The sequence below is a fragment of the Marmota flaviventris genome, chromosome 1, assembly GCF_047511675.1.
Source record: "Marmota flaviventris isolate mMarFla1 chromosome 1, mMarFla1.hap1, whole genome shotgun sequence".
Classification (NCBI taxonomy): Eukaryota; Metazoa; Chordata; class Mammalia; order Rodentia; family Sciuridae; genus Marmota; species Marmota flaviventris.
In genome coordinates, this window is record NC_092498.1 from 189,508,461 (window position 1) to 189,528,907 (window position 20,447).

At 37.1% G+C, this 20,447-nt stretch overlaps 1 protein-coding gene across 20 annotated transcripts in view; it reads left to right on the plus strand.

Annotated features, from left to right (window-relative positions):
• The window catches only part of Rbms3 (RNA binding motif single stranded interacting protein 3), a 1,055,032-nt gene that overhangs the window by 794,626 nt on the left and 239,959 nt on the right, over positions 1-20,447 (plus strand). For all 20 annotated transcript variants that reach the window (XM_071619646.1, XM_071619615.1, XM_071619630.1 and 17 more), the window contains 2 exons: positions 677-834; positions 17,195-17,274. In XM_071619646.1, coding sequence (XP_071475747.1) covers positions 677-834; positions 17,195-17,274 — 238 coding nt within the window. The remainder of the gene's footprint in view (positions 1-676; positions 835-17,194; positions 17,275-20,447) is intronic.

Below are 20,447 nucleotides of genomic sequence, written 5' to 3' on the forward strand. Positions count from 1 at the left end.
TAATTTGGATATATCAAAAAGAAGCTGTAAAATGCTTTATTTATTTGAAAAGATGAAAGACTATAACTTAAGAAAAATAAATCCTATGATGATGTTGCATAGATCTAGAATAAGAATAAATATTTTATCCATGAATCCAAGAATTTTTGAAGAAAGAAATAGAAATTCGTTGCTAATTTTGCTATTGTACTTCAAACTACAAAAGTTAAGCCACAGTTTAGGCTGGAAATGTGCTTCAGTGGTAAAGCACTTGTCTGACATGTTTGAGGCCCAAAATTTTATCCTCTGCAACACACACAAAAAAAGGAAAAATATTAAATTATAGAGTTCAATGACATCTGTGGCTTCAGGCATCCCTTGATGGATTGTTGGTCTTAGAATAAATGCCCTGTGGATAAGGAAGGGCTACACTATCCCTATTTACCTTAGTTCAATCATTCCTCTTTTCTGAGGATACACAGAGAGCTTGACTTTCAATGATGACATTATTTCTATGAAAAACTTTCTGCGTAAAAAAAGGGACTTCAGTAAAAAGAAATAATACTCTTGGTGAAAGCACTTTCAAGAGTGGATTGGAGATTAGAATCTAGATTGCAGTTTAAGCAGGGATCTCTTCACTTGGGAGATGATTCTTAATATTCAGAACTTACTGCATTTGTTTCTTTCCTTCCCTTAGCAACAAGAACAAGATCCAACAAATCTGTACATCTCGAATCTGCCCATTTCTATGGATGAGCAGGAGCTTGAGAATATGCTGAAGCCCTTCGGACATGTCATCTCCACAAGAATACTGAGAGATGCTAACGGAGTCAGCAGAGGTGTTGGCTTTGCCAGGTAAAACGCTCGCTCTGTATGTACCCTGTCTTTCCTCATTGTTCCTTTTAATTCCAGTCCATTCTAACACTAGGGCTTTAAGCAATAGAATATGTAAAATCAGATTTTGAAAAATAGCTTATCAAATCTGTGGGTATCTCTGTGTCTTTGGTTACACAAAAATACACTGGGCTTAATAAAATATATACATAGAATGTGCTTATGTAACTGGAGTCATAATGGTATGTATACACAGTTCAGTCTTCTCTATGTATTTAGATCAACCAAATCAGATGGTGCCAATTCTGGTCAGGTATCATAAATACCCAGTTTGTACAGTGTGCAAACCCTTTGAGGGTTTTTACACTGATTTCTGTAGAAGAGAGGTGTTGGATTTCTCAGTTAGGAGAAGAGAGAAGAGAGGAAATATTTAGAGAAACATCAATTGTTGGGAAGTCCCAAGGAACCCAGAAATAAAAGGTAAGGTCAAGGAGGTATTTGCATTTAAGAGGCACCGGCTGTGTGTTTTTGATATTTTTGGCAGAACAGGGAAAAAAAAAATTGTATTTCTTTCATTGTTGGAAAAGAAAGAGTAGTTTTCATTTTAAGTCGAAGGGAATGTTTACAAAAGAGGATCTCAGCCAGAAACGAAGTTAAAATGATCATACCTGCTGTGCTTTCATGAAAAACAAAGCCAAAGAAACCACAAGGAAAAGGAAAATGCTGAATGACAAAAAGGGAAATTAAAATCGGCATATCCATGGCTTGGTGTGTTTCTGTATGTGTCTCCAACTGACTTCATAGGGATGGGTATTCTGTGCCATCAGGAATCTGGGATGTTGCAGACAGATGTGTCCATCTAGGGTGCACCCCGTCATCACTGGGAGAACCACTGCAAACCGAGTTCAAGGCTACATTGGAAGATAACAAATGTAATGAAAATGTTAATTGATCTCTGACTTGACTTGAGCTCATGGGCCATATCTCAGAATTCTTTTTATTTTTGTTAATGTTCTACATGTAGTAGACCAGTAGATATATGCTAGGGATGTGTGCTTGAAAGTTAGAAGAAAGATAAGCAGAATGAATCTCTCCCAAAGTGAATATATGTAGAAGCATTCAGGCTTCCAGAATACTGATGACTGTTGACTTCATAGTAGAGACAGAGCAAATGACACTCTTGGGTCTCTGAGTTTTGCCAGTGTAGTCATTTTTGGATAGTGTACAACCTTCTCTCAGAGGCCAGTACAATGTGGGAGTTCACCAAGTGACTGCTATGTTTGGTTTTACACAGCATGCACATTCCTTTGGTTCTTCCCCCATCGCCTGCCCTCCCAAAACTCTCTAATAAATCTGCTTCTCCTTTACTTGTACTTCAGCTGAGAAATAAATGTATTTCAAATTCACCAAGAGAATACAGTTTCTAACATCTATTGTGATTTTTTTTCTCTTTTTTGGGTACAATGCATAATAGTTTGCTTGGGCTGACATAACAAAATACTGCAGACTGAGTAGCTTAAATAAGCAATTTTATTTTCTCATGATTCTGGAGGCTGGATGTCAGAGGCCAAGATATCTTCAGGGTTGCTTCTTACAAAGCCTACTCTGATTTGCCAATGGCTGTCTTTTCCCCACATGCATATGGTCTTTCTTCTGTACCTATCTGTGTCCTGCCCTCCTCTTCTTCTAAGGGCACAGTCACACAGAATGGGGCCTCATTTGAACTGAATTTCCTCTTTAAAGGTCCTGTCTCCAGATACATTCACATTCTGAGATACTGAGGGTTAGAACTTGGGGGTGGTGCAACTCAAACTATAACTCAAAGATTGAGAATTTATTTCTCTCTTTTTAGTTTGTTCTAATTGTTATACATGACAGTAGAATGCATTTTGATTATGCCATACATAAATGAGTATAATTTCTCTTTCATCTAATTGTACATGATATAGGAGCATACTGGTTGTATAGTCATATATGCATGTATGGTATTAATGTCCAATTCATTCTACCATCCTTCCTACTCCCATACACCCATATGCCCTCCCCTCCCTTCACTCTCCTCTGCCTAACACAAAGTACCTCTGTTCTTCCATAACCGCCACCCCCAACACACACACACACTTAATTGGGGATTAACATCCACATATTAGAGAAAACATTCAGTCTTTGTGTTTCATTTTTTGTGTTGTCTTATTTTGCTTAGCATGATATTCTCCAGCTCCATCCATTTTACTGACAAATGCCATAATTTCATTCTTTTTGAAGGCTAATATTCCATGTTGTATGTATACCACATTTTCTTTATCCATTCATCTGTTGAAAGGCATGTAGGTAGGTTCCATAGTTTAGCTATTGTGAGTTGTGCTGCTATAAACATTGATGTGGCTGTATCATTGTAGTATGCTGATTTTAAGTTGTTTGGATATAAACCGAGGAGTCATCAGATAGCTGAGACAAATAGTGGTTCCATTCCAGGTTTCCTAAGGAATCCTTATACTGCTTGCTTTCCATAGAGTGTGCACCAATTTGCAGTCCCACCAGCAATGTCTGAGTGTACCTTTTTCCCCACATCCTCGCCAACATTTATTGTTGTTTGTATTCTTGGTAACTGCCATTCTGACTACAGTGAGATGAAATCTTAGAGTAGTTTTGATTTCCATTTCTCTAATTACTAGAGATGTGCATTTACTTCTCTTTTGCCAATCTTTGCTGTACAATTTGATTTTGCTTTAAGTGAAGCTTGTTCTTATAAAGTCCAGAGCCAAGTAATATATGTCATGAGATCAAAGCAGAAATTATGGTGTATGATGTCATGAAAAGAGTAAAACATACAAAGTTATTTTTCTTTAGGAATGGAAGAAGGGTGGAAATATTAAGTTGATATTCTATCCCTGCTCTGGAGGTAGCCTCTTTCTCCTCCAGTGTATTTTGCATGTAGAAGTCACAGAGAGCCCTTAAAAATTAAAATCTGATTATGTCAGGGTCCTGATGACAGTGCTTCAATTCAGCCTGGGTGATGTCATTTGCAACCTTTCCACATCATCCCTGGCCTCACTCACATCTCAACTCTTAGGTATCCACTTGAATGTTTTTATTCAAAGAGTACTTCATTGGCCTCCAACCCCAGACTGCAAACAGCATTAGTTGCCTTTGTTACAGCTCATATAAAATTTTTGCTTGTTTATCTTTCTCAAAAATTTATCATAGTTGCAATGAATTTGCTATTTAATTTTGTCTTTACCCACTGGATTGCCTATGTGATTCTTTAAGTCAGGTTTCCTTTTTCATTGTTGGATGGATGGATGGACAGTTAGGTGGGTGGTGGATTTCATAATTACCATTCTATCAAGTTCCTGAATAGAGAAGCTGAAAGGAGCTTTGGAGATGAATTATCTGTCACATTCCTCTACTGAAACTTAGAACTCTGTGCTCTAAATCATGGATTTCCCAATTGCAGAAAGTGGCAAGTGGATTGAAAAGGAAAACGTAGGTTCAAGTCACACCAATGATTTCTTAGGCCTTAGAAATGAAAAAGAAAATGTGAGTCTGCTTCTCTCTCTTGTAAAAAGTCAGGAAATTGACAAGATGAGTATTTCATTCACCATGCATCTTCGCCTGTAAATTCAGAGGAGCAAGATCTCATATGATTAACCTAACTTGATGAAGTGAGAAAATAATTTTAGCCCTACCATATGTAGATAGATCTGCCCAAATTCCTACTTCATCGACATTTGTTCTGCATTTTCTGTAACAAAGCTATTATTTAACTAAGTTGATTTTTCACAACCTAACCCTTACACAGTGCTACTCCCCTTTAAAATATGGTCCCCTTCCCTTTTTTACTCAATCCTTCTCATCTAGAACTACACCTCCGAACCACAAACCAGACAAGATGATTTAAGCCTTGATTTTTCTCGATTGTCTCCAGGATGGTACCTACCAAATGAGAGAAGTTACTGGCTTCCATACAGATGTCTTGGAACAGTAGTTCTTCAAGGATGGTTCTCAGATCAGCAGTTTCAGTATTATCTCAGGACTTTTTAGAAAATTTTTCATCACTGATCTCCTGAAGCATCAGCCTGGTGATAGGGCGGACAACAGTGGGGAATCAGTATTCACAAATACTTCAGGTAGTGGTGGTGCTTGTGGAAATTTGAGGAACATTGCCTTAGCTCATTAGAACCTATTGTCTTGATCATATGGGAGGTCTGAAAAATCTCAGACTGTCGAGCCTCACTCTTGGAGTTTCCAATGCAGTAGGTGTGGGGTGCCACCCAATTATTGAACTTCTAACAAGTTTCTGGGTGATTCTGCCACTGCGATACGGGACCCAGACTTTGAGAGCTGTTGCTCCATGGTCACCAGTTCTGCCTATGGAAGTGCTTCCTATTGATGGCTGTTATCGTACCACAAGTCACTTTCTCAGAATGTTCCACTCATGACTCTGTCTCCTGTCCCATTCCTCAGGGCTAGAGACCATGCTTTATTCTTCATTATATCTTTCCTAGGACCTAGAATGTTTTCTCACATATAAATGGTCTTCAGTAAATTATTGATGGTTAAATGAACTCTCTTTAAGTTTCTCTTTTTGTTTGTTTTGACTATAGAAAAATGAAGAATAAAAGGAGAGAAAATTATGGACATGAATAGAGAAGGCAGAATATCAAATACCATCAACATATGATGCCAATGATTAGCCAGTTCTAAGCCAGGGAGTACTAGAATGTTAGAGAAAACTACAGTGGCATCAGCTCAACTTGTACTGGTTGATAACTTTCTTCCTCTAAATATTCACAGTGCCACATTATTAGAAGAATATGTTTATTCATTTGGGAGAACAGCTAGCCTATAAATGGGTCTAGTAAATTATTGTACGTGTCTATTGAATTTATGATTATCACAATTGATAAAACCTGAATCATTCTTTCAGCAGGCTTCCTTTTGAATGTTACCATTGGTCACTTCTCACCACCAGATGTGGTCCTTCATTCATATACCAGAGATCCTGAAATTACTTTGACTGGAAAGAAAACCCCCCATTATTATTTTACTTCCAAGCTATACATTTATCTTCTTTGATTACCATCTCTTCAAAGTAAAAGGAGAATCTTCATTTTATATTTAAAATACTGAACTTCAAAGCATCAATTTGAATGCCAGTTGGGCACAGAGACAGCACAATTACAGGCTTTTCAAGGTTCCAGAAGCACTAGATAGTGTCTGAAATGACATTTTATTTTTATGGATTTTTTTTCTTTTTCTTTTTTCTCTCACTCTCTTGTAACTTAAAACAATATGGTAAGATACACCATTCTCCAGGCAGCAATTTACTGCGAAGTCATAAACCTCTAAAAACAGAAGTTTATGGTGGGAATGCTGACAGTGGGCTCCACTCCTGCAGCGCCAGTGGGTGCCAGCAGACTACCTTGCCTGTGAGGGTGAGGAGCAGGGTGTAAATCAGCCAGAGTCTGCAGAGACATGAGTGTATGTTCATGTTATCCATTTCCCATTCCCAGCAACATGAGACCATTTGTCCAGCAAAAATCACACTGAAAGAGCCTTATGAGAGACCAGTAAAGAATGACCCAGGGTGGAGAAGGGATGGGAGTGAGCATTCACATTTAATCCAGCTTCAACATCTGGAAACATAGAACCTCTTTAAGAAATGCATTTACTGTCCCCTGGTGAGCTAAAGAGCGTGAGAGACCACTGAACACAGAGACCTTTGTGTTTTGTAGGGGTTCCCCCCCCCCTTCAGTACACTTAATTTGATTCTCATGGAGCTTTGTTTAAACGACTTTTAACATATGGGTGGTCTTGTGTTCCACATCTCTCTCTGACCCAGCAAGTTTTCTAAAAAAAAAAAAAAAATCACTGCAGTTCTTCTTTCTTTTCACTAAATAAAAGAATTAGTGGTGGTTACAGGCAGACTAATGCTAGCATGATTATTAAAAATTGGTAGAAAAACCAGGTTCAAATAATTTTTGCATTTTCTATTAATATCTTTGAATATCATTAACATTTTTCGACATGCCGTCTACTGCCTAATACTTCTTGGCCCTGTCTTCTCCCACTTCCAGAAACATAATGAGAACACTGAATCAGAATAAGCATAATAAAAATATAGGAATTTTTAAAATTATTAAACAAATGTTAAATAGTAGGCAAATATATGATTTTTTTAAGGGGATCATATCTATCAAATTTTGTTTTTATTGTTTGGATTGTATCTACCTTGAGTCCATTATTGTGTTAAAAATTCCTCTCTTGCAGTTTGGCAGTTCTTTTCCCATTACTATCTCAAACACATAGATCCAGGAAATCAAATGTGACCAAAGAAAATCTCTCAAGTGTAAATTTGGTGATTAGCAATCTCCAAACTACAGCTGTGTTTGCAAAACAGGTTACCTTTGTATTTGCTGAGGTTGAAAAGGATAAGACCATGTTTCTTTCTTTCTTCCCTATTTTTCCCCCTTTGGAATTTTAATCCCTCTTTTAGTTGCCTGCAAATGCAATCTGCAGGAGAGGATACTCCAGGTACCCCCTTCAGCTCCTTCTTCTCTGTTTTCTGTGTGCCTCTTTTTACTTTCACCTATTTCTTCTCATTACCTGCTTGTCTTTCTATTACCATGAGAAAGCCATGACCATGCCTGGGGAAAGCAGAACATCCTCTTTACTACTCAGAGCCCTAGATTTCAAAACCCAAACCAACCAGCCAGCCTGAATTAAATAGTATTAAATAATTTGTTACTCTGAAATAACCTGGACTCAAGTCTTTTTCTAGAGACGGGGAACAACATATTCATTGCTTTTTTTTTTTTTATTTTAAATTGGACATATCTATGTTCCAAAAATTGCCCTTTGTGGAATGAGAAGAAAGTTCTGAAAAATCATTTACCCAGATGAGACTGAATTTGGTAAACTGAATTTCCAGATTGAAAATCTTGGCCATTCAACATGCTCAGGACCTGCAGGGTCTCTGTGCCCTGTACCTGTTCTAAGCACAAAGCATGGAAGGAAGTTTTGGAGAATCCAGAGGCTACGGGGGTTTAAAACAAGTAGTCTGCTTCTGGCCCACAGAGAAGAATGATTTGGAAACATAGCCCAATATCTTTTAGATTGTAAGTTTGAGTCAGCTTCTGTAGTATGTTTCCTACGTGCTCACCTTTCTGTGAGTTGGTGCAACCCATTTGTTCTCTACATTTCTGTGATTAAGAACATAGTTCTTTCAGAGATTGAAAATAGCTTATGACTTAGTTCAGTACCTCTTACCAGATTTTGGGCCAGTTATTTAAATATCCTGAGCCTTTTCCTGATAGATAAAATGCACTTATTTCTTCACTCATTTATTTGTCGTCCAATAATATGTCTTGGTCCCTTCTAAATGCCAGTTACTGTTTTAGATACAGCAATATAGAGATGTACACAAAGAGAAAATGTCTGCTTTCTTGAAATTATGCTCTGTTGGATTAGGGAGATGTCAATAAATTTATAATGAACAAATAATCAATATCAAATAATACTTTGAAATTATAGTATTGAATAATATTGAATAATTAGAAAATCAAAATAAAACAAGGCTTTCATAAAATCAAAGGACAGTGATACAGCATATGGGATGAGGATCAGGCATGGGAAAGCCCTCTAAATAGGGAATATTTAAAGTGATATTAAGCTGATAAGAAGGGACCAATCATGATAATTGCTTGTGGGCAGGGATGAAGAGAGCAATCTTGGCAAAGAGGAAAGAAAGTAAGCCATCTTAGGTGGGGTCAAGTTTGGCATGTTTGGGAAACAGAAAAGAAAAAAAGTTGTTAAACCATGGAACAAGAGAAAGCAGTATTATGGATAATAACATCTAGAGACAAAATATGCCCATCCCTTGAAGAGATTTAAATTTCTTAAATGGTTTTAAAACAACCTTTAAAAAATAATCTCTGTTCTAAGGGCATTCAGTGGTAGGTACCTAACTTGGTAGGACTTTCTAGCTCATCTCAGTTTTGATTTTTAAATTTAATTTTCTTCCATTTATTTAACCAAAACTCCTTTTGAAAACATTGACCTGTGGCCAAATTTAGATTATTGTGCATCTAGGTGTGGGTGCTGCACAGAGTAGTGAATTAATCTAAATGCCAGAAATAGTTTCCAGATTGAGTGAAGGAAAAATGTTTTCTTACATGTTTATTGAAATACACAGCCTCTAAGGTTATCATTTATTCCTTCATTGTTGATAGAGGACCAAAGCAGGGTGTGGGATGAAAGTAAAAGTTCACTCCAGATGATGGATCTAAAGGGATTGGAACATGGAGCAGTATGGGCAGAGTTAAGAGATGTCAACAGAGAACAGGAGGGTGCACTTACCACTCACAGGGCTGAAGGGATGGGTAGAGGACTTCGAAAGCCCCATGGGAGCCAGAGCATTGGAGGAGGAACTGACTGGAAGAACTGTAGCCAGGGAGAAAGGCAACCCCTGCTACAAATAGAATGAGTAGGAGTCACTCAGCCACTTTCTAAATTTGCTTTTTGATATTCCTTCAGACCTACAATGCCTGAGCCCAATAGAAAGCTGGCAGATAACAGAGACAGGATGATGTAATCCACAGAAGGAAAGGCTGCTTCTTTGGGGGCATATAACAGGGCAGAAGATATATAAGGGAAAGGCAAACAGAAAAACGCCAGTGCACATGGATAAATTAATTTAAATATTTTTCTTTCCTCTTGACTCTACTATTTAAAAATAAAACTTTGAAAGTTCAGCAACAAATACTTTGACTTAGGATTAGCAATTGTTACAGATTGGTAGAATGATGGAAAGCTGGCTGTGTTTATTGAAAGCAACTGCTTCTCAACTCTAGCCCGTGTTTGCTGTGTTTTGTTGTTGTTGTTGTTTGCTTTTTAATCTGGCACTGTTCTGACACCAAATGTGTGGCTTTTTCTGACATCAATACCTATTATTTTTTCTTACCAATTCTTCAACTCTGTGACATTGAATGTCCCACACTTCTTGTCAATTTTTACACTACCTACATGGAGTTAGCCTCATGCTCCAAAGGTGTAAGGACTCTGTCCCAACCCAGCTGCAGATGGGATGCTTGGGATGCTCACAATTAACTGGACAACTACAAATTTGAAAGTTACCACAAACTATCCTCAGGCTCAATAACTCACTAAAATGACTCATAAAAACACTTTATGACTCAGGAACAGCCAAAAATGAATAGATGCATATGGACAAGGTATAAGAGAAGGGATGTTGAGCTTCTATGCCTTCTCTGGGCTCACCACATTTCTGGAACATCATTATTTTCACCATCCTGAAAGTTCCCCAAACCTTGTGTGTAGACTTCATGAAGGTTCTCATGGAGGTGACCATTGGTGAAGATGGTCCATCTCCAGCTCCAATTCCAGTCCTCAGAAGTTGGAGAGTAGAGCTGAAGGTTTCAGTCCATGAATCGGATCTTGGTCTTTTAGGTGAATAGTCCCCATTTTGAAGCTACCTAGCCCCCACCCCAGGTGACCACATTAGCATAAACCTAGGTGGGATCAAAAAGAGTCTATTCAGAATAACAAAAATATTCCTGTCACTTAAGCAGGAAACTGGGACAAAGACCAAGAATATTTTTGATTATGCCACATTTGCCATGCAGAAATCATGGGTCAGACAATCTCACCTTTGGTGAGAAAAACAAAATCTCCATGTGAAGACACCCGATTTCTAAGCATTCCCAATTCTTTCAGATTTTCCAAAAGGGCTTTGCAGTCCAAACAAAGGATACCTATTAAAAGGATTTGTCTCACGGTTTCCAGTCTGTGATATCTGACATAGAACTCCAGAACGATAGTTTCTAACCATGGTTGCACACAGAATCAATCACCTGGTCAACTTTGAAAACTTCATGCCTGGACTTCAAGCCAAGCAATTGTGTCAGAACCTCCTGGGTCAGCCCAAGACACTGGAAATTTTCAACATGGTTTCCTGATTGTTTAAATGGGGTTTTTTAGATGTTTATGTGCTTTCTATTTTTTTATTCTAATTTGTTATGTTTGATAGCAGAATGAATTACAATTCATATTACACATATAGAGCACAATTTTTCACATCTCTGGTTGTACACAAAGTAGAGTCTCACCATTTGTGTCTTCATACATGTACTTAGGGTAATGATGCATATCTCATTCCATATCTTTCTTACCCCCATACCCCTTTCTTTTTCCTCCCTCCCCTTTGCTCTATCTAGAGTTTATCTAATCCACCTATGATCCCCCCAACCCCATTATGAATCAGCATCCTTATATCAGAGAAAACATTCGACTTTGGGTTTTGGGAATTGGCTAACTTCACTTAGCATTATATTCTCCAGCTTCATCCATTTACCTGCAAATGTCATGATTTTATTTTCTTTTTAATGCTGATTAGTATTCCACTGTGTGCATATACCACATTTTTATTATCCATTTATCAACTGACAGGCATCTAGGTTGGTTCCACAGTTTAGTTATTGTGAATTGTGCAGCTATAAACATTGATGTGGCTATGTCCCTGTAGTATGCTGTTTTTAAGTTGAGTATAGACTGAGGAGAGGGATAGCTGGGTCAAATGGTGGTTCCATTCCCGGTTTTCCAAGGAATCTCCATACTGCTTTCCATATTGGTTGCACCAATTTGCAGTCTCACCAGCAATATATTAGTGTACCTTTTTCCCCACATCCTCGCCAACACTTATTGTTGTTTGTATTCTTAAGAGCTGCCATTCTGACTAGAATGAGATGAAATCTTAGAGTAGTTTTGATTTGCATTTCTCTAATTGCTAGAGATGTTGAACATTTTTTTCATATATTTGTTGATTGATTGTATATCATCTTCTGAGAAATGTCTGTTCAATTCATTGGCCCATTTACTGATCGGGTTATTTGTTTTTTGTTAGTGATTTTCTTAAAAAAAATTTTTTTTTTTTGTTTTGGAATAAGTTCACATTTATAGAAAACTTGTAAAGATAATACAGATTTCTCCCATACTGCACATCAATTTCCCCTATTGTTGACACCTTACATTACCATGGCACATTTAATTTGCCAAAATTAGAAAAGTGGGCTGGGCATTATGTCACACGCCTGTAATCCCAGCGACTTGGGAGGCTGAGGCATGAGAATCTCCAGTTCAAAGCCAGCCTCAGTGAAAGCAAGGAGCTAAGCAACTCAGTGAGACCGTGTCTCTAAACAGAGTACAATACAGGGCTGGGGATGTGGCTTAGTAGTTGAGTTCCCCTGAGTTCAATCTCTAGTATTCCCCCCCTCAAAAAAATTAGGAAACTGACATTGGCATATTATTGTTAATAACAGACTCTATTTGGATGTCACCAAGTTTTCTAATAATATTCTCCTTTTGGTCCAGAGTCCAATCAAGGATACCATGTTAGTTCAGTTGTCCTGTCTCACCAGCCTACTCTGGTCTTTGGGATTTTCTCAGATTTCCTTGTTCTCCTTGAATAGTACTGATTTTGTAACCTGGAGAATTCTTCCAGATATATTTTTTGATATTTTTATCATGATAGGACCTATATTACATATGGATTTCTAGAAAGAATGCTATTGGGATGAAGTGGCTTTCTCGTCATATCATGGTTTATCACCATGTTTTTAAATGATTGCTCTAATTAATAGTGGCCAGTGGATAAGAGATAGCAGGTCTCATTCAGCTTCTGGCAGTTTGAAGTGGACAAGTCAGTATAGGAAATCCAGAGGGATGACTGGCAAGCAGTGATCTTCAATTCTTTTAAATAAGCTGTCTGAATTGAGTCAAGAGGCAAAGGTCCTCTTCCAGGACCATACACTAATGAGTCTTTAGGGAAGCCAATCACAGTGTTCCAGTGTTGATTTCTTCATTTGTACAATGAAGAAGTCTATCTGAGGCCATTTCCATTCCTAAAATTAAATGATTCCAAAAACTCTGGAGAGGGGTTTCATTAGTCAAATACTATCCATAGTTGGATTTCCTAAGAGGCAATGCATTATATACTGAGCAAGACATCTCCAAGATGTCCAAGTATACACAAAAGAGGATAGCAGGGCAGTCCCTTTACTTTTCCATGTGACATCTGTAATGCTTGTATCCTAGGAATATTAGACATCAGACAGGAAGAAAACAAATTGCAAAATCTAAGAAGAAAATTCAACTCCTCCATTCATCTTTTGTCTCTAGTACTCACTGGGGATGCTGAACTAAAAATGACATAATTTGTTTATGAAATATTAGGAGTGCACATTTTAGTACTTAAAAAAAATCTTTTTAATGTTGACTCTTTGTGTAAATCTTACCGGAAATGAGGAGGCTTGGCTTTCAACATTGGATGTTCTAAGTTTGCCAATAATTTGTACAGAGCCTGTGATTGCAAAACCACAAACATTTCACAATAGTGGAAGCCTCTAATTAACCATAATAAATGACAGAGTGGATTTGTTTTAAATACATGTTTAATAAAACTAACAGCTTTAAAGATCATAAACCAAGAGATTCGCTGTTGAGGTGAGATAGATAGGCTGCAAATGGTTTGCAAAATACTTTTTCCACCTCTGTGTGTTAAGTCTGACATAGAACATGCTACTAATATTGGATCAGGCTCTCATCTGAGGTAATTTGCCTGTGGGAATTGTATTGGCTGTGAAATCAGCTCCTCTTAGCTGTTGTTTAAAAAAAGGGGCGGCTGGGGGCAGGAGAGTGGCACAATTCTATGGTACATTTCAAATGACTGAAACCAGCCATTCTTAGGCACTCAGACAAGAAAGTATGTCAAACAGGACCTTTAATGTATATTTATATTTAAAAATCCGACCTAACAGAAAACCCTGAATCTTTTATACAATGACTGGAGCCTTCTAAGAGCCCAATTAATGTATTGTCAGGTGAATGGTTGGCCTGGCACTCTGAGCTGTTCTGAGGGATGTGAGAGGGCTCAGGTAGCGCCTAGGAAGAATAGATGCACTTGTAGTGATTCAGTGGCCCATCTGAAAGGCACATGCAAAGGAAGCTGCATCTGGTGTGCTGTCTTTCAGGCTCACTTGATAATGCTAGTGTCAGTTACAACTGAAGCGTGTGCCAGATTTCAGATAGCCCGAGCTGGCATTTCAGAGCCCTTAATTGTGGAACTTGAGAAGAAAATGGGCACATTCTTCCTGAGATGGTTATTCAAATACAGGCTGCTACGGACCCCAGTCCCACCTCTCTGGGCTCCACTTTTGTTCTGTTTCCACATAAAATGCATAAGGACTACTGAACCTTTCCCCCTTGGCCACTCCTTTATTGCCATCTTTGCTGGGAGTGGCCTTGTTAAAATGTGCCCCATGCATTAAAATGAAATTGTCACTCCTGGATGGTGCAGCATAACATGGTTTGACACTAAATGCCGGCAGCTACAGAAAACAGAATTTTATTGCATTTGTTCTTTCAGAGAAGAGAGTCTCTAAAGGCTCACAGCAGACTTCACTTAGTTAAATCTGAATGAACCCAAAGTGAACAATCTATGCTGCTGTCTTTGTGTTCATAGAAACAGCCCCCATCCAGCCTGATATGGCTGTAAAACAGCTTTAAGAAAAGATGATCATATTTAGAATTCAGATGGGAAGACTTGAAGCTTTCAAACCACTGAAATATTGTAGGTGGGTGGAATGAAGGGGCTAGCCACCTGAGTTTCTTTCTTAGCTTCCTCTGTGTCCCCTAAAACACATAATGTAAAATCAACTTAACACTAACCCCATCTAGATTGGGTCTTCTTTTAGAATTCCATGTCATTTTAAGGCAAAGAGAAAGGATTTGATTTGAGGACTTCTGCAAGCAAGTTTTAGAGTCTTAACTGCCTTTTAGCTGGATGAGTACCCAGAGAGAGATTGAGCAGGGAGGGGGCTCTAGGGCATAGGCTTTTCATTCTGTAGCTCTCCTAGAATAAAAATTCCATAAAGTAACATCTGTAGTAATTAAGGGCTTACATTTCCTCTCCCATTCATGTCTCTGCTAGGAGGAAAGGTTATTTTCCCTGAGACAATAGATAGTAGATCCTGTGGGAAGACAGAACACAGTTAGAATTCATTTGTTCTTAGAAATGGAAGCTTCCTACTTACAAAAAGAAAAAAAAAAAAGGAAAAAAATCTGAACACATTGGAAGACTTATAATAAAACATTCCACTGGAAAGACAACTTAAAAGAGTTGGGCAAATTATATTTAGCTGGCCCTAATGTTTGGAATAAGCAAAGATTCATCTTATCTCTATTATGAAATAGCTTTTGATTTGCAAAATGCTATCTTTACTCTTCTTTATTAAAACTTTATACTATGATGCTTACATATTTTTATGTATACATCAACTCAATCTTAAGATTTTCCCCAAATAACATTTATGTGGATCTTTTTGTGTCATTTGATAATATGAATACTGACCTATTGACCTCAAATTGGTTTCTTGCATTAATAGCCAGATCAACAACATAATTCATGAGGCCCAGTGAAAAAATGATGACGTGGAGCCCCTTATTAAAACAAAACAAAAAAAATTATCAAGAATTTTAAGATGGTGATAGCAGAGCTTTCAATCAAATGCATGCTGTTCTACGGGAGGGCTCTGTGTAAGGAAGGATACAGGTATCATGCCCATGAAGTTGGACCTGGTTGGTGGTAGGGATTTGCCATGTGTAGCAATATAGGAAGATTTCATCTCATGAATCACAGGAATGTACACCTGAAAACAAACTTTAAAGATTTGGCAGGAAATAATTACAGCTCTCTAGTGGAGTTTCTGATATGATTTTTAACTTTGTTCACCAGGTCTTACAGATACCCTGTTTATATCTCTCAGTCTGTCTTTAAATCTTCAGTTGAACTTTCCACTCAGCTGTGTGGCTGGCTCCCTCTGCCTCATTGTACAGAGGGACCCAGACCTCTCCCTGCCCAGCTCAGTCCATGTGTTAACTAAGTTATCCAAAGGCCTTTTCTGCCTTTGTGCCTACTTCTCAGCATTTTCCTGGGTTTTGAGGTTGTTCTCATACTTAAATTCTTGTAGCAACAATAAATATGTATTATTTATTTGGCAATTGTTAACATATTTTTTTTCTTATCTTGTTTCCCCTACATGTAATATGGTCATGTATTAAGTTTCTGAAAACACACATAAAATTTAAATGTAGGAATGTTTGACAACTTGTATTGATGGTAGCCATTGCAAGAATGTTCATATTAATAACATAGCAGAAAATCTAAAATTATACTTTGCCTTTTGGACAAATTTCACACATTTCATGCACATCTTTTTTTCATGAATATGCGTGCTGTTTCTTAAGCTTATTTTTGCCTCTAGTTTATTTTTGTAGGACTTAATTTCCTTTCATTAGAATCAACTTTTAATTTTTATCTTCTCCATTTAATTTTATAAAACAAGATGCAGATATAATTCATTATTTAAAAATTGTTACGAATGCTTCAGTACTTAAGACATGTCAACACTGCCAAAATCGAAATTATGGTGGAATGGTTCAAAACATTCATTCCTTTAATTGTATGTGAGATGCCCAAATTCTGCATGAGAGCTCCCAGTTCAGGAATATTGGAATTCTAGTACTAAAAAGATAAAGGAGGTGATCGTCCAAATTTCAAAATTAAGAAAAGTACAAGATCTGAGGTTGTTGTATTTCTATCCTTTTCCCACATGCAGCACCCCAAATAACTCTCTTTGGGTGTCTTTCACATAGTATGTCTTCAACAAAAGTGTCATGGTGCTGATGTGACTAGCTGTGTTAGTCACTGCTGTATGCTAAGAGCTGTTTAAATAAGACACGTCTCCTCACCTTGGTTGGTGAATCCATCTGTGGTATGGCTTCGCAGTTATAGAATAGACTTTAGTGTTGGATAGCGATCCATTCAAATACTGATTCTACCACTTATTAGAAAAATAGTTCATGTCTTCAAGCCTGAGTGCCCTTGTTGACATGACCTACCTTTCAGATTGGCTAATTCATTCACTCGGTAGGCAATTATGGAATGTTTTCAGTTGCCAAACATTCTTGTGTGAATTAAGTAAGATAATGTCTCTGGGCTTCCTCTGGGTGAAGCTCCAGCAGAGAGCCATCCACATGGGCAATTTTCACTACAGGGAATGATACTTTGAACAAAAATGATAGCTTTGTGATGTTCTTTATCAGCCTGGTCATCACAGTCACGGCAAAAGTTGACAATAAGAGTAAATTTCTCAAACCTTTCCATTGCCTTTTGTTTTCCTTTTCTAATTTCTTTCCTTCCTCCCTTTATTCTCTATCTCCTCCCACCTGTCTCTGATATATATATACACATACACAAAACTTGACAAAAGTATATGATCCCCTGTTTACTTTCTTTTGCCAGAATGGAGTCTACTGAAAAATGTGAAGTGGTAATTCAACATTTTAATGGAAAATATCTGAAAACACCACCAGGCATCCCAGGTAAGAAATGTCATTAATAAAGCCTATTGCTATTTTTAAAATGATTATGTGGTAAGGCCCTTCACTGGTCACTGGAAAGAAAAACTTTGCTTTTATAAATCTGCATTTGTTGGGGGGAAGGGTACTGGGGGTTGAACTCAGGGGTACTTAACCACTAATCCACATCCCCAACCCTATTTTGTATTTTATTTAGATACAGGGTCTCACTGAGTTGCTTAGTGTCTTGCTTTTGCTGAGGCTGACATTAAACTCTCAATCTTCTAGCTTTAGCATCCTGAGGCTCAGTGGAGTGGCATGACTGTGTATTATTATTTTTTTATTTATATATGACAGCAGAATGCATTACAATTCTTATTACACATAAACTGCACATTTTTTCACATCTCTGGTTGTATACAAGGTATATTTACCCCAATTTGTGTCTTCATACATGTACTTTGGATAATAATGATCATCACATTCTGCCATTATTTATAACCCCATGCCACCTCCCTTCCCCTCTAACCCCTCTGCCCTATGTAGAGTTCATCTATTCCTCCCATGCTCCCTCTCCCTATTCCACTATGAAGTACTACACACTAACTCATCTTTCTCAAAAGTTTCTTAGTGTATCTTCTTTGGCCTTTTATCTGAATATTTTCTTGGCTAAAGTAAAATAGAAGAAAAACACAGCAAAGTTCATTAACAAAAAGAGTGCGCTTAAAACATTAGGGAAGGTTATAACTCTTATCATTAATGTTGACACCTTGTAGTTTGTAGTTTATAAAATATTAAACAGTGATATTCACAGTGGAGTCCACAGATTGATGCCCGTCTCCAAGCATTTCCTAGAAGTCCATGACAAGAAAAGTACAGAAAGGAAAGTAAGCAATCAGAAACATTTATGGCAATTTGACACTGTCAAAAATTCTAAATGCCAAATTTTATATTTTATAAAAATATCGATTACTGACAGACCGAAACTTTTGAAAAAAATACTATCCATTCATTAGAGATAATTGGAGAAGTTCCAAATTAGACTACCCCATGGCATTTTATAGGGGGAATTTTTAGGCAAAGGTTCTACAAATGTTATAATAAAAGATATAACTTCATGCTCTCAGGAGTTATATTCAGCATAAGAAAAGTCAAATATACCATGTGTATCAGTATTATAAATGCCTCAACTTGATATTAATCTGGCAGCAAGTTACATGTAAAGTATTTGATAATAGGTAAGTTAATTTAAAAAATGTAGTTTCACTAATGCATAAAAACTTAAAAGACTGAAGGGTTAAACTGGGAAAAATTCCAATAAGAACTATTTTTGTGATGAATGTTTTTTTGCTGCTGTTGTTGTTGTTTGTTTGGGGGTTTTGTTTGTTTGTTTTTTGCTTTTTACAGTATGATGATTCTCAGGAAGGAAAACTAAGCTTGATTTCAAAAGTGTTTGTGCCACAATGCAGTGTTAAAGCTCCTTAAAGAATATGGGGTGGACACGTATTTTAGTTCCTTAAAATAGCTCAAGGTTATAGAGAAGGGAAATGTGGGCAAAAAAAAAAATGTTCTTGTGGAAGAGTCAGGAGTTGTTTTGTTTTTGTTTTGTTTATGATTTAGTGGGTGGGTGGGTGGGTGGTCAGAAAAGCAAGACGACCCTTCACACTGACACTGGGTGATGTGGAAGACCCAAAGTAGCTGATGACCGGTAAATCAGTGAGTGAACATACAGCAGAGACTGTGCCTTGATCTGGTTATCTCCCATGCATAACATCCCCTCGAGAACCGACTGCATTATGCTCCAATTGGAGACATATGGTGTTGTTAAGAGAGGAGTTAGCAGTTTTCATCTCAGCATGTAAGCTGCCCTTGCATTTTAGGAGAAATACTTTTTTTTCCCCCGTTTAGCATAAACAGATATTTTAAGACACTCTGCTCAGACCTGTCATTGAATCAAGGAATGGCATTGTTAGTGGATTTTCCTCTTATTTATCCCAGTTGATACAACAGATGCCTGTTTATGCAGCAGGCATTCAAACTAGGTATGAGTTATATTGTTTTGTAAGAAATTTAAAAGCAAGAAAACTATGTGGAAATTATTGTTGATTAAATTTTAACATGGGTATTTTACTTTTTAGATTTCATCGTTTTGGAAAAAAAGACATTGAAATCCTTCTTGACCCAATTGATTTTAAAATGTTTTGTTTGGTTTTCCCCATAGAGCATACAGTTGACTAATGCAATTTAATGCTTAAGACAAAGAATGTCACTGCAAATCCTCAAATGTCCGGGCGTCCTTCTTGAATACACAGACTGTGACATTAACCTATCTAATATCATAGCTACACCCAATGGAAACATTGTGAATAGCAGGAATTTGGTTATAAGTTTCTCTTCACTTAGATCTCATGGGAATAAGAAAAAAAATGATACTCAATTATAAAACTCTTAGAGATATAGTTTATGAGCTTTGCACTCAATATAATAGAATTGAACATATAATATTGATCAGCATCTATTCTCAAATTTGCTTGTTTATGTATCACTTTGGAAGTCAATTAGTTTAATAGAAGTTTCAGATGGTAATTAAAAATACTTAATCATTGATATGTAAATATATGTGAAATAAAAGAGGACATAAGGTAAGATATGGGTATTTTTAAAGGTTCAGTAGTAAAATCTTTACTGGTATCATTTCTATGTGAGGCCTGGTATAATCAAATTTGTTTGTGTTATCTGTCTTTACTCATCCTCAATGCTTATTTTGTTAGATATCATTGAAATCTTATTTTCAGAAATTCATATCTTAATCCAAATTTTTATTCCATCTTGAAGACAGAAAAAGGAATATCACTAGTCCTGATAGCTGGGGATAGTCCTTTGACTTATTTTTTAAAGTGACCATTTTCCTAACCAATTTCAATACAGTATTTTAGTGAGCTTGTCCTTGCTTGCGATTGTACTAATTAAAACCAACATTAATTGATTTGGTCTACCTAAAACAAAAATAGAAATCAATAAAATCTGAAAAGGCTCAGTATACTGCACTACCAAAATTTAGCATGCTTGAGTTCAGAAACTGATGATTTTTCAGAACTGCACATTGATGATTTTCATGCAGGACTTTAAGACCGAGTAAATGAGGACCCACAGTGATCCAGTAATGGCCTGAGATTCTCAGGCACCAAGTCTGGTGT